Source organism: Camelus dromedarius, chromosome 19 (genome assembly GCF_036321535.1).
Source record: "Camelus dromedarius isolate mCamDro1 chromosome 19, mCamDro1.pat, whole genome shotgun sequence".
In the NCBI taxonomy this organism is placed as follows: Eukaryota; Metazoa; Chordata; class Mammalia; order Artiodactyla; family Camelidae; genus Camelus; species Camelus dromedarius.
Window position 1 is genome coordinate 19,060,796 of NC_087454.1, and position 15,346 is coordinate 19,076,141.

Sequence of the window (15,346 nt, forward strand, 5' to 3'; positions counted from 1 at the left end):
AGTGACCATAGATGAAACGTATCTCAACATAATAAAGTCCTTTTACAACAAGCCCACAACTAATATCACACTCAACTGGGAAAAGCTGAAAGCGTTTCCTCTAAGATCAGTAACAAGACATGGATGATCATTCTCGACATTTTTATTCCACATAGGATTCAAAGTCCTAGCAAGAGCAATTAGGCAAGAAAAAGAAGTAAAAGACATCCAAATCGGAAAGGAAGAAGTAAAACTGTCACTATTTGCAGATGACTTGACACTATATATCGAAAACCCTAAAGTCTCCACCAAAAATCTTTTAGAACTAATAAAGGAATTCTGTAAAGTTGCAGGATACAAAATCAATATACAAAAACCTGTTGTGTTTCTATGCAGTAATAATGAACTATCAGAAAGCGAAATTAAGAACCCAGTCCCATTTACAATTGCATCAAAAAGAATAAAATACGTAGGAAAAAATTTAACTAGGGAGGTGAAAGACCTGTACACTGAAAACTGTGACTTTGATGAATGAAGCTGAAGAAGACACAAATAAAGGGGAAGATATTCCACGCTCTTGTTGTAATGATTGCTACGTGTCTTGAAAACATCTTATCTGATACACAGGCTTTTTCATATCTATGAAAATGTGTAAGAACATTAAAAAAACAAAGCAAACACTAAATCCAAGTGATGATAGTGCAAAGAAATTTCTCATATAAAAAATGAAAAGTTCAAAACATGGAAAATTACAGTTTTCCAAGAAAATAACATTTATTAGCTCATTAAGGTCAAATAATATATTTATTTCTCTTTTATAACTTACTGATCTGTAGAATGACTGAAATATATAAGGAACTCTATGAATGGTTATCAAATAAATTGATTATTAAATTATATCAATAGCAATGAGACAGAAAAAAAATTGCATTACCTTTCATAAATGTACTAGGACATCTACAGTAATGAGAAAGGAGAAGAAATAAATGATTGAACCAGAGATATTATTACGATATTATTAAGAAAAAAATAAACATGGACATTTTCTCTGGCATGTTTTTGACAGGTCACCCTATACTTTTTGTAATTTAAAATCAGACTTCAAAACAACAGATTAATTGGTTATATGAAGAGCTCTTCCCTTTGGAAAGTCAAATATGCTTGGAGACTCAGGTCCTCGGAGACCTTAAAGAGACACCAAATCGAAGAGTACCTTCCTCACGAGGGATCCACTATGTAGAAAAAGGAGAAAATATGCAAGACATCAAATATCATCTGCCTTTTTCGCTGGTTATTTCTCTAAACAGAAAGACATCATTCAGACAGTATCTCCTGGGAAATGCCAAAGAGCCACTGAGGCGGGAAGAACCAAGGACTTTCAAACTACAAAGGGATAGCCGTGTGTGAGCTTGTATTTTCAATAAGCATTCCTGAATATGGTTATATTTTTGCAAAGAATTTAGATGTATGCAGCTATTATATGTGTGGGTGTGCTTGTATTTTTACGTTAAATGTATTTTCTCACTCATTGTTATTTGTAATGGTATTCTTATGTGTATACAACACATAATTTATTTGTGACCTCAGATGAATCTAGAATCTGAAGATATTAGGCTATTTTTTTAAGCTTGTATCTAGAATGCAGTATGTTAGTGTGTGGACTTGTGAAGTTTATATATGTGATTTGTGGGTCTGCATGTGTTTTGGTAAAAGGGGATGAAGTTTGAGAGACTAAAATGCAGAAATAAGTGAACAAGAATCATCTTGTCATCTCCTTCTGAGGATCTTTTAGAACTAGAGAGATCCTCACTCCTTTGGATAACTGAACTGTTTCACTGCCTATAGAGCTTGCAAGAGGTAATCTTCCCAATTTCTTCCCTCCTCTGAAAACCATGAAATGTATCTAGTGGCAAAATGATAGAAAAAAAGGAGAGAAGCTGAGTGGATCTGGTGACTGCAGAAAGAGCTGGAAAGGGAGGGAAAAGAGTTAAAAATTGTTTCAGAGAGGAGACAAGTTGAGAGGAAAAGAGGAAACGTGTGAGAGAAGGAAAGAAAAAGAAGGAAGAGGACTCAAGAGGGAAAGGGATGCGACAGAAAAGTCCCTCGGCTTGGAGTGGGGTTTGTCATGCCCTGAATGCAGAACACATCTGACTTGAGTAGGAGAACTTCTGCTGAGAGGGAAAATTCTGTCCCCAGCCCTGTGGGAAGGATGGGAAAGGGAGAAAAGAGTGAAATGGGGCTAGAATGATCCAATCCTCACCCTTGCAGAAACTGACAGCAGGATTCAATGTGTTCCTGTGAGAGGTGGGAGGCGGAATCAGGTGAGGGAAGTGGGCTCGGAGCTGTGTTCACCCAGGGCTCCGAGACTGATGAGCTCAAGGCTGAGCTCAAAGGCCATGAGATTCTGAAAGAAAGGAAGTTCCGGTGCTTTCAACAGATGCAGAAAGAGGTCATCTTTGCCCACTTCTCTATCCCGTAATGGTAACTGTCCCTTGCCGTTTCTTTTCTCCACCGGGCAGAAGGGCTGTGGGCGGGATGAGTGCAAACGCCTCCACGGTGCCTGAGTTCACTCTCGCGGGCTCCTCCCGCCGGGCTCAGCCCCAGGGCTTGCTCTTCTCCTTCTTTCTCGCGGCCTCCGTGCTCACCGTGGCTGGCAACCTGCTCGTCGTGGCGCTGGTCTCAGCGGCCGCTGCCCTCCAGTCCCCCGTGTACTTCTTCCTGCGGACCCCCTCGGCCCTGGAGATTAGCTACACGTCTGTCACCCTGCCCCTGCTGCTTCACCAGCTCCGCACCGGTCAGCGCCACATCCCTCGCTCTGGCTGTGCTCTCCAGATGTTCTTCTTTCTCTTTGTCGGTGCCACAGAGTGTTGCCTCCTGGCTGCCATGGCCTATGACCGCTATGCAGCCATATGCGCACCCCTCCGTTACCCTCTGCTGCTGAGCCGTCGGAAGTGCCTGGGGCTGGCCGGCTCAGCGTGGGCCTGCGGAGCTATGGTGGGCCCGGGCCACACTTCCTTCATCTTCTCCTTGCCCTGCTGTGGCCCCAACACCATCCCGCACTTCTTATGTGAGATCCAGCCCGTGCTGCAGCTGGTATGCATGCGGAGACACCTCCCTCAATGAACTGCAGGTTATCCTGGCCGCTGCGCTCCTCATCCTCTGCCCCTTCGGTCTCATCCTGGGCTCCTACAGGCGCATCCTGGCTACTGTCTCCCGGATCCCTTCTGCTGCTGGCCGCCGCAAGGCCTTCTCCACCTGCTCCTCACACCTGGTGGTGGTCTCCGTCTTCTACGGCACTGCCGTCTTTACCTACATTCGCCCCAAGGCCGGCTACGATCCCGCCACTGACCCTCTGGTCTCCCTCTTCTATGCCGTTGTCACCCCCATCCTCAATCCCATCATCTATAGCCTATGGAACACTGATGTCAAGGCTGCCCTAAGGAGAACCATCCAGAAGATGGGCCCAGCGAAGATTTGACAAAGGATGATGACTCCTACTACTAGCCAGCTGTAAATCACAGATCAAAGGGAGAGGAGGCCTGGTCTCACCTGGGGAGAGCGCAGCCTGTCAAAAAGACCAAGTTACCTTCGAAGAACCACTGGAGTCAAACCCGTCCTCAGACTCTGTCAACACACACGCGCACACACACACACACACACACACACACACACGCACACTGTTCCGCCTTCTATTGTAAGAAACAAGAAAAATTCAGGATGGAGTATCAACTTAACAAGCAGAACAAGTTTGCAACTCAGGAAAAGTTACAAAATGTAACCAACAGACTAGCAAGATAATAAAATTTCCAGCCAGAGTAATGATTCTTTTTTTTTTTTTAACACTTTTTTTATTGATGTATAATCATTTTACAATGTTGTGTCAAATTCCAGTGTAGAGCACAATTTTTCAGTTATACATGAACATGTATATATTCATTGTCACATTTTTTTCTCTATGAGCTACCATAAGAGCTTGTAGATATTTCCCTGTGCTATACAGTATAATCTTGTTTATCTATTCTATTCTACAATTATCTTATCTATTCTACAATTTTGAAATCCCAGTCTATCTCTTCCCACCCCCCCTCCCCCTTGGCAACCACAAGTTTGTATTCTATGTCTGTGAGTCTATTTCTGTTTTGTATTTATGCTTTGTTTTTGTGGCTTTTTTGTTTGTTTGTTTTTTGTTTTTTGTTTTTTAGATTCCACATATGAGCGATCTCATATGGTATTTTTCTTTCTCTTTCTGGCTTACTTCACTTAGAATGACATTCTCCAGGAGCATCCATGTTGCAGCAAATGGCGTTATGTTGTCATTTTTATGGCTGAGTGGTATTTCACTGTATAAATATACCACATCTTCTTTATCCAGTTATCTGTCGATGAACATTTAGGCTGTTTCCATGTCTTGTCTGTTGTAAATAGTGGTGCTATGAACATTGGGGTGCAGGTGTCATCCTGAAGTAGGGTTCCTTCTGGATATATGCCCAGAAGTGGGATTCCTGGGTCATACGGTAAGTCTATTCCTAGTCTTTTGAGGAATCTCCATACTGTTTTCCACAGTGGCTGCACCAAACTGCATTCCCACCAGCAGTCAAGGAGGGTTCCCTTTTCTCCACAACCTCTCCAGCATTTGTCATTTGTGGATTTTTGAATGATGGCCATTCTGACTGTGAGGTGATAACCTCATTGTAGTTTTGATTCGCATTTCAGAGTAATGATTCTTAAAGTTATTTGATATACATCCTAGGTAAGGCATTTATTTATTTATATAATAGCACACTTAATTATACTTAATTAAATCTATCACTAGGTGAAAAGAAAAACCTTAAAAAGTGAGGAGAAGTGATTAAGTTTCAATAAATGTAAGTTTATACTGTATATAAAATAGGTGAACAGCAAGGTCCTGCTGTATAGCACAGGGAAATATATTCAATACCCTGTAATAAACCATAGTTCTGCTGTAAGCCAGAAACTAACACAACATTGTAAATCAACTATACTTCAATAATTTTTTTTAATGTAAGTTTATATGGGAATCAGTATGACACAGAGGTTAAGAGATTAGATTATAATGTCAGACTTCAATTCAAAGTTCTAATTCTTCCAGCTGATTAGCTAGCTGTGTGAGCACAGGAGAATTATATAATCTCTCTGAGCCTTAACTTATTTACCCATAAATTTGGCATCATAATAGAATCTATTTCTTTGGAGTTTTGTGAGGATTTACAGACTTGCAAATAACCAAGCTTAATTACTCATACAAAATAATCCAGATAAACAACGGAAATGTGGGCTGTTTCCAGTTTTATTATTACAAGATAAGCTGCTATAAACATTTGTGTGCAAGCCTTTTAATGTTTCATTTCTCCTGGGTTAATATTTGGATGTGGACAGGTGTATCCTATGAAAAATGTATATTTAACTTTTTAAGAAACTAGGTAATCACTTTGCCCTGTTTGTACAACAACTAGTAAACTAGTCAAATATGTAACTCATTTCCAGGAAATGTACATGCTCTCACAGTGTACTTTTGAAATACTCATCTGGTATGTGACTTCACCATAACTTTTCTTTTTTCTTTTTCTTTTTTCTTTGTTTTTACCTCTTTTTTATTGCAATATAGTCAGTTGACAATGTTGTGTCAATTTCTAGTGTACAGCATGTTCAGTCATACAGATACATGCATATATTCCTTTTCATATTCTTTTTCATTATAGGTTACTACAAGATATTGAATATATTTCCCTGTGCTATACAGAAGAAACTTATTGTATATCAATTTTATACATAGTAGCAAGATTTGCAGATACTAACTACTATATATAAAATAGATACACAAGTTTCTTCTGTATAGCACTGTATTTTTCTTATTCTACCGTTTTCTTTGTCCAATCTACTTCATCTTTATTTTCTGCATACTGTGTAAAACTTCTTAGAACCTAGAACAAGGCTAGAGTTATAAGCATCCAAAAACAACAGGGGGTGGAAGTTGAAAGGAAAAGCCTGGATTAAGACTGAAGCCCTGAGTTAACATCTCCCCTCTGCTACTAAAGACTTATATTACCTGGCACAAACTCCTTTCATCATTACTCTGGTTTCCAATTTCATCTCCAATAAACAGTAGAGCTGAACCAAATGAGCATTAGGTCAGGCTTGAGCTCCACTATTCCATGCCTATTTCCCCAAGGACTTTCTGCTGCTTGTGGCTGATTCTCCCATAAAGAACCAAAAGCATCATGATGAATGTTCCCTCCTCACCATTGCTACCAAAGGATCTTGAACTAAGCTAATCCTGACCAAACATAAGAATGTTCACTTTGTTGCCATGGCAAATACTGGTCAAAATAGCTAGCAAGTTTCTAAATTCAGAACTACGACCCGAGATCTAAAAGAAGTCAAGCAGACAGGTTTCTGTTTATTTTATTCACATAGAGATTTCCAGCAGAGAGCAGACATGTGTGTGCTCATGAGAGAAGGAAAAAACACAGGGAGGAGCCAGTTGTTGGAGCAATCTTTGAGTGGCCATTGTCCAACTTCGCCCAGGGTTGAGGAACCAAGAAACCAAATGACACCTGCTTCCAAAATCCAGTGTGCTTTCTGCCCCACTTCTCTTTCTGATAGATGCTCACCCTATCTGAGAGTTGTATCTAAGCAACCAGCATCTCATCTAGAAAATAGCGTCTAAGATGCAGTGTCTCACACAGGGCCATCAGCTCCGTGTCTGGGTGAGATCTCCCAAAGAAGGGAAAGGCTCTTAACCATCTATGGAGTTATTTGAAAGCAGTCCCAATATCATGGTGGGTTTTCAAACTAGGCACAAGATGAAAAATTAATACAACTGCCTGACAAGGTGCCTGAAACTGCACCCTTAAACATTCATAAAAGGCCTTCCCTTTTGATCATGGATAATGTTTCAAATCAGGAATTTCTGAAAAGGTACATCACCTGCACCATTTATCATTTACAGCTTAAAGGAGAGTTCTAGGAGCAAGATGCCACAGGATTTGGAACCCAGACAGGTGGAGAGGCCAAAGCAAAAAGGGTCTTGAATGGTGGAAAGGTGGCTAAAGTCGACTTTGTCCATGTCTCTGTAGGGCCCCAGTCAACAATGCAGCTTCTCTTGGGTAACCTATACCTCATCTGGGCTCTCATTTCCCAGCACTTCTCAGCTTTTCCTGATGACCTAATGAGGCAACAGACAATTTTATAGAGTGCCCCCTTGTGGTCAGGGACGTGGAACAGACTACCCTCCTCTCTTTCCAACACAGTTTGCACAGACTGGAACACCCTGATCGCCTATTATGTGGAATACGGTGGGAATCTGGAGTGGTGGAGCCACCACAGGAACTCAAAACTATTGGTTTATCGTTTCATAAGAAAAGTGGTTCTCAAAATGCTGTCCTCCAACCAGCAGCAACAGCATCACACATGAATTCAGTAATGTAAATTCCCAGACCTACTTAATCAGAAATTCTGTGATTTTTAAAAAACCAGCTTAAAGTTTCAAACTACTCCCCTAGACTTTAGCTCAAGGGATAGTGGCTACAATACTTCAGGACCAAGGCTTGTCCTCCAGAATACTGGAGACGATGCAGTTCCCCAACTTGCATCCTGACACACCAATCCTGACATCCTGACATTTTAACTGTGACCAGCACCGTATCAAGGTCGCTAAAGGGAAAGGGCTCTGTTCGGAACATGGTAGGCTCCTGAAAAGTTTAGGAGAATTAAAAAGCCAAAATGAAAGTATTTGTAAACAATATCTTTAAACCAGTTCCCAAAGACAGCACAGGAAAGTGGGGCTGTTCCAAATAATTCACCTAGAAAGAGAAATGCTGGCTTCCCACCAACCACAAGTTTAAAAATAACTTCCTTCTTCCAGTGAGAAGGTGGCACATTGAAGGGAAGAGCTGGTGCACAAGAAAACACACGGGAATCCCCAACCTCCACGAGGTGCTTCGAGTGGATTTTGGTAATAACTGTTGTGGGCACACATACGGTGACAGTGACACGTGGGTTGGTAAAGAATTACCAGAGCTCGAGAAGAGTTTAATAGGGATGCTGCTACAGGTAACAGTGGGCCACACGGATGAGAGGTGCCTTTGTGAGCGTGGGGGATGGGCATGCAGGGTCCTTTATTGGGGGGAGGGGGTTGTGCACAAAGGAGTAAGGGCTGCATGATAAATTCATGCCCAGGTACCTGATTGGTTGTCAGATCTGTCAGGGACTTCTCTGAACAATAGGTTTTCAGACTTTGATAAGGGCAGTATGAGGCCTGTCTGCCTAGTGTATTGTGAGACGGGCTATCTCCTGGGGCGATGGGTTTTGTTAGGAGGAGATGATTTTTACCTTGAAGAAATGCAGGTATGCAAAGGCTCTTGCAGTGGGGAGTAGGGGTTAAAGTGTCAATAGGCCCCAGGCACACGGAGAGCCCAGGGAGGGGGTTTCATGACTCCAGAGAGTGCCAGTTGGCTCCACAATAACATTCGCCTCCAGAAAGACTGATTTTCCAGGCGGGGGACTGAGCAAAGAATGGTATTTCCACCCATTGAGAAGGAAAAGCCAGGCTGGAATAACTTGTAAATCTAAGTTTAATAAGTGTCAGTAACTGATCTGTTCTTACTAGATAAGTTCCGGTTTACTGATTCCCTGCTTCTGCCTTTGTGATACTGCTGAGCTGTTTGTACCCTATTGGCCAATATACCCCAAGCTTGTAATCTACCTTATAAAACCTCACGCACACGTCTTAGAGGTGCTCAGAGCCCCAGAGCGATAGTCCCTCTGAGCCCGCAGGTGTAATAAACCTGAGTACTCCAACCCTCTGAGTGGTGCTTGTTTCTTGGCTGGCCTGTCGTTTCCATAACACCATAATGAGATAGGAGGGAAGGGTGCAGGGCACAGCCATTCAAGGCATGCCGCAGCAATTAATATCAAAATGGTGGAAGATTCAACCCCCAATAGGCTTTGAGGCTCAGGATGCTGAGAGATTTAACTTCTAGCAGACTTTGAGCTTCATTATATGCCCACTGTAATATATTAACATGGTGAATAACACACCCACAGGTACCAGGGCAGTCCCAAAGCTAGCCACAAAAGGTCAAAGAGTGGGAAATGGCCAACTTCCTGGGAATCCCAGCCCCTCCCCCAGGCTACTTAGACTGGTCCTTCCACTTATTAGCATATGAAGCCACTAAGCCCATAAAAACCAGCAACACGATGCCTCGCGGCCGCCTCTCTTTCTCCCTCTTCAGAGACAGCCCGCACTCTGTGGAATGTGTACGTACTTTTAGTCTGAGCACCCAACCCCCACACCTTGTGGCCTTTCTCTTACTTTTCAATGTATCTCTCTGAATAAATCTACCTTTACTCAGCTGTGGCTCGCTCTTGAATTCTTTCCTGCATGAAGCCAAGGACCCACACTTGGTGGGGCATGTTCCAGGGGCTTAACCGAAGCCTGGGACACAGCCCTCCTCACGCCCCACATCTGTTTTCCTGCATCAGTAACACATCACTTCTGACACCACTTCAACCAGGAAATACGAAGTGCTAAGATGAAGTTGGGCCACTAACACCCTCCACCCCCATCACCTTTATGTTGAACTTCTACCCCAACTTTTGAGTTTTGAGTTCTGTGAAAGACAAAATGTGTTGTTTTTGTTTTTGTTTTTGTTTTTGTTTTATTGATTTATAATCATTTTACAATGTTGTGTCAAATTCTAGTGTAGAGCATGATTTTTCAGTTTGTTGTTTGTTTTTTAATTTTCTAACTACCCAAACTCCCACCACATCCTGCCCTATGTAAAACCTGAGCAGGAAATCACACCACTGAGCAAAGGCCAAGTACAGTTCTAAAGAAAATCCCATCCCCCAACCCACCGAAGCTCATGTGAAGGAAAAGCTGGGTTGGTCTAACAAGATAACTCACAGGTCTAGGAATGTGAAGGAGAGGCTGGGCTGGGCTAACAAGTCTAAATATTGGAATACTGATCTGAGTTCTGCTGGACTAACTTATAAATCTAAGTTAATTAGTGTTGGTTTGCTGTTTATGTTTTTTGCTAGCCAGCTGGATTTTCAAAGATACATATCTGGCTTTGGAATGTTGGTTTGCTGCCTCCCCGCCTCCACTTTTGTGATGATAATGCTGCTAAAGCTGTTCCATGCCTATTGGCCAAATACCCCAAGCTTGTACTTTACCCTATAAAACCTCATGTGCACATCTTGAAGGTGCTCAGAGCTTTGGAGCAGAAGCCCCTCTGAGCCCACCGGCGTAATACATCTGAGTACTCCAACCCTCCGAGTGGTGCTTGTTTCTTGACTGGCCTGTCGTTTCCGTAACACTCAGAACTTCCTGGCATCTCAATCGAACACTGAGGATTTGGGTGGAAGGAGAAGAGAGAAGTTGATGGGCTGATGCAAATGAGGACACTTGAGCTGCAGGGCTCAGAAGGTCATTTGGGGGTGGAAACCTAAGAAGGGACCACTTCAGAAGGGGGCTACCTCCTCCTCCCTCTTTAATGTCTCCCAGGAAGTAGACCAGATGGGCTCCAATGAGTCACTAAGGAGTGGGAGTGAAAACCTTAGAAAATAAGATAAGGGAAGTTAGATGAGGAAACTCTACAGAGAGGTTTTACTGGATCCCCCACCACCTGCCATACTCTCGCTTCATATGTCCTGCTCCCAGATCATTCCCTGGGGACCCAGGGACCTAGAGATTAGCTGTCTGACACTCTCTCGGATTTCCCACACTTCTTGGGAGAAGCCTGGGGGAGACTCTGAAGAGGCAGGAAGAACAGAAGCCTGATTAGAAACCCGGCAATCCCAGGGATTTGCCTGAGAGCGACAAGATCCCTGCAGAGGCCGGCTACTGAGCATCAGCTAAGCTCCCCACTGCACCCCCACCCTAGTGTGGTCCCAAATCCTCCCTTGACGACTCCCACTGAGAAAGGCTGAAGTCCGGGAGCGGTGAAGCCCAGGACCAGGCTCCTGAAAGCGGGTCGCCTCTGCTCAGCCCCAGCTAAGAGCCTCAGGCTTCGGTCCCAGGTCTGGACAGGCCGCCAAGTGCCACCGCCTGCTGGCTGTCCACCCCGCAGCTTCTGGTGCATGGTCAGGTTGATCTTCTGACTGAAGCTCTTGCCCCACACGCCGCAGCCTTAGGGCTTCTCGCCCCTGTGGCCCCTGCCGTGGGTGAGGAGGTCAGAGCATCTGCTGAAGCCCTTGTCCCGGTCACAGCCGTGCCCCTGTGCGCCCTCTGCTGGATGATAGGGTGCGAGCTCCCGCTGAGGCTCTGCGAGCAACCCCGCGACTTGCAGGCCTTCTCCCAGGAGTGGACCCGCCTGTGCAGAATGAGATTGGCACTGTGGCTGATAAACTTGGTACAGTCCTGGCACTGGTAGGACCTCTTGCCCGAGTGCGTGTGCCAGCGCACCGGCAGCCGTGAGCTGCAGCTGAATCTGCAGGGCGCCTGTGGGCACGGGAAGGGCCAGTCACTGGTGTGCGTGCAGCACATTAAATTTCAGCCTATGAGTTTTATAAAGCAGTTTAAGTTATGGTGATGTAGCAGAAGACAGGAAAGCAAGAAAATGTGTCACAATGATACCAAATGAAGGATGTTGGGTTACGTTACTAACATAACACACCCAAAGTGGGCTTTGATAAAATCCTACATATCCTTCATGATCTGAAGGCTTTGTATGCGCACAAGGCTACACCATGAGGAAGACACTCATCTGGGACTGAACATGAGGACTTGCAAACCCAGAAAGTAAAAGCCAAGACAAATTTACAAACTGGCCTGAGCTTTGAATGCATTCTCCAAACCACACAGAGCCATCAATTAAGGTTGGAAGACTCAACGTCCCAAAGTGTTTAAGCACAACCTTTAACCAATCATTGACTAACCAACAAACTAGATTGATACAGGGGAGACGTCTAAGAAACAAGCCTTAAAAATGAAAACAAAAATGTTAAAACACATGGCTAACAATGCAGGAAAAGAGAGCCCAAAGAATCAGTTCAAGCAAGTCATTAACCAAATAAACAGCAACAACTACCCTTGGGAGCAGAATCCGTCTTTGCTACATCATCTAAAATATCCAGTAATCAACAAAAAATCATGAGACATGCAAAGAAACAGGAAAGTGTGACCGATATGCAATAAAACAACACTTGATATAAACTATCTCTTAGGAACCCCAGATGTTAGATGTAACAAAGACTTCAAAGCAGCTGTTATAACTATGTTCAGAAAACTAAAGTGTTAGTGATACTACATTGTACATTTGAAAGTTGTTAAGAGAGTAAATCAAGTTCTCAGCAGAAGAGAAAAATGTGTGGTGTTGGATGTTAACTAAATTGATATGGTGACCATCCTGCAATATATACATATATCAAATCATTATGTTGTACACCTAAAACAGATACAATGTTATGTGTCAACTACACCTCAACCAAAAACAAATATAAAAAATAAAATAAATATATAGAGACACTGATTAGGCTGTGATAGGTAGAAGCAGAAGGTCTCATGGAAGCTCAAAGAAGAAACACCTAGTTCAGACTTTAGGGCTGGCCATGAGTAGAAGGCTGGAACCAGAGATTCAGAATATGGAGTTGAATTATGAGGGATGAGCATGAGTCACTCGGGAGTAGAGGACGGAGTCCTGGCACAGAGGGGCAGAGGTCAATAGATCACATAATGGATAACTCTCAAGCACCAGGGGTAAGGCAGGGCAATGTGCCCGATGCTACAGGGAGACAGAGACATGTGGTACTTGGTGCCTGCCCCAGGTTATTACAGTCACCCCACACCCCCTCCCCAGGGGAGCAGCATTGATAAAAGTGCACCTTATCAACTGAGGAAATGCAAACAGCACTTGCCACTCCTTCCTGCTGCCTGCTGCCCAGACTAGCCCCTTTGGCAGCTGCCCCACAGAAATTCGCTCAGGGGAGAATCAAGGTCAAGTTTCTTCAGGAAATGTGCTGTGCACAAGAAATTCAACAAAAGAGAAATGGATTTGACAGAGAAGACAAGCTCTTTGACTTTTGAAGTAAAATCTTAGAAGATTTGAGGCTCAAACTATGCCATCTCTCCTCTTGACTTATGGTTCTTCCTAGTATTTTGCTTAAAAATTATAAATCCACTGTAAATCTCCTTTCAGTAAGTAAAGAACAAGTATGTCAAAGTAAGATGTGAATGCTGAAATAGGGCCTAGAGAAAAACACTGGAGTTAAAAACACTTAGGCAGATGCTGTTGCAAGAAGTTGAAACATGTTGAAAGAAGATATGTTCAGATAAGCTGGAAAAAAACAAACTTTAGGCTAATGTGGTGAGTTTGCTTTAAAACTAGTAGTTAACCACACAAACCCCCAAACCAAACAGAAGCTACTTTTTAATTTTTTACTGTTTCGTCTTCTCCATCATTGGGCTCTCTTTGTAACTCTTCCCTTCCATTAGCCTGAAGACTGGGAAGGGGCTCCATTTACTACATGAATATGTATTATTTGGTTTTGAGTTCTTCTAAATCTGTCCATGGGCTATGGGACTCCTAAACAAAAATGAGACACAAACACACACATACTAGAACTATGCAATTATAAACACATATATACACCCAGAGACATGCATATACAGATGATCTCTGTGAGAAAGGATGAGATACCCAGAGTCCTCTCAGTAGGCTAGTGGGCACTGATGGCCTGGGGGGTGCGGTCTGTGTAACAGTTTTCAGCTGTTTAAAAATAAGAAGTCATCAAAGGCATGACCTTCTCTGCCTTAGCATGAGGCACAAACACACACACAAAAAGATTCATGCTTATACATGTGCTATAAAGGAGGATAATCTATAAATTTACTATTCACTCACATGACCTCAGATGTACAGCAAGTCAGTGAGCCACGCTGCTGAGAAACAGGGCCCCAGGGTCCTCCAGAGATGTAAGGGGAAAGAGGAGGAGGAGCTGGCCTGGCTTGCTGCTAAGAAGAATCCCAGAATGGTCCTCTGAGAGCCAAGAAAAACAGGAAATAGGATCTAAGGGCAGACTTTGGGCTTCAGAGATAAATACCACCCACTCTTCTATTCACTCTCCTTTCTTCTGGCCAGTCCCCATCTGTCTTGCAAATCTGCAAGTAATTATCAAGGCCCCACAGTGTACTTTATACTAAACATTCTCCATGATCTGGATTTGCCTTCCTCCTCCACTCAGCATTGCTTTTCTATCCTCCTCATTCTCCCTCAAGCTCATCCAAACTCAGACCCACTCCATCTCTCCCTTGTGAGCCTCCCTTCCCTGTCTCCTTTCTCGTCACCCCATCCAACACCCTACAGGGATATGCAAAGTTATCAGTCTTCATCCACCAGAACTGTCATCACCACTGCCCACCACACCCAGCTGGTATGTGTGAGCATTTCCTGAGCATGTTTCCTCTCTCCACGGCTAGGACTGACAACGTCACCTGCCAGGGGGATGGGTAACAAGGTGTTGAACTAGCATCAACAACTAGGCTGCAAAAAACAAAAAGCTTTCTTTGGGAGTCTTAGAAATTGCAGTTTGAGAGACACGGATTCTGGTAAAACCAAAAGAGTGTTCTAGGAAAGAGAAAGAGTCAGGGCAAAAGCCACAAGGTGGTTAAAATTGTTTTGCAAGAATTATGATTGACTCTGACACTAAAAAGAAACTTTTGTCCTTAAGGGATAGACTGTCATGGGTTATTTAGGGTCAGGGTCCATAAATATCTTTATGATCAACTATTTTATTATTTTTGCATCAGCACTGACTTCCTTGACTCTGGGAAGGCTCATTCTCAGAAAGTCATGTCCCATGGAGGACAGAAAGGGGTGGTTGTGTGAGTGGTCTGCTTCATAAAGCTTACAGGCACATTTGAGCAAGAAGGAAGGGCATCTTAGGTGGTGTCCAAAACAGAAGAATTTCATGGATCTTCATTAGGAAAACTGTTATAGGAGTGATCAGTCATCTCCAGACATCAAGCTATCATCATTCCTGTGGAGGGCATCATAATACAGCATCAAGAGATATAAAGCATTAACAACTCGTGGAATACACAGACAGTAATTAATATTGCAAGAATCAATAGTAATGTCATAAGCAAAGATTTTAGCCAGCTATCACCTGAGCCAAACTAACCTTTTGATCTCCAAGACTGGGTATTGGATCATTCATAACATTTGTTTGCTTTTTCATATGACTTACCAAGTGGGTGACAGTAGATGATTCATCTGGTGTGAAAACACAGCATCCAGTTTGTACTATAGCACAGATACCACCCTGAGAGACCAGAACAATGTTAAGAGCCATCGGATTTTGTAAGACTGCCTCTCTTATTAAAGGTATTTCAGAATATAAAAGA

General features: G+C 43.2%; 1 protein-coding gene across 1 annotated transcript; it reads left to right on the forward strand.

Moving 5' to 3' along the window:
- The first annotated feature begins 2,514 nt into the window (after positions 1–2,514).
- Positions 2,515–3,498, forward strand: LOC105101137 (olfactory receptor 10C1). The gene is given in 2 exon segments (XM_010994240.3): positions 2,515–3,075; positions 3,077–3,498. Coding segments are annotated over 2 exon segments (942 nt in total). The 3' UTR covers positions 3,458–3,498.
- The last annotated feature ends 11,848 nt before the right edge of the window (positions 3,499–15,346 follow it).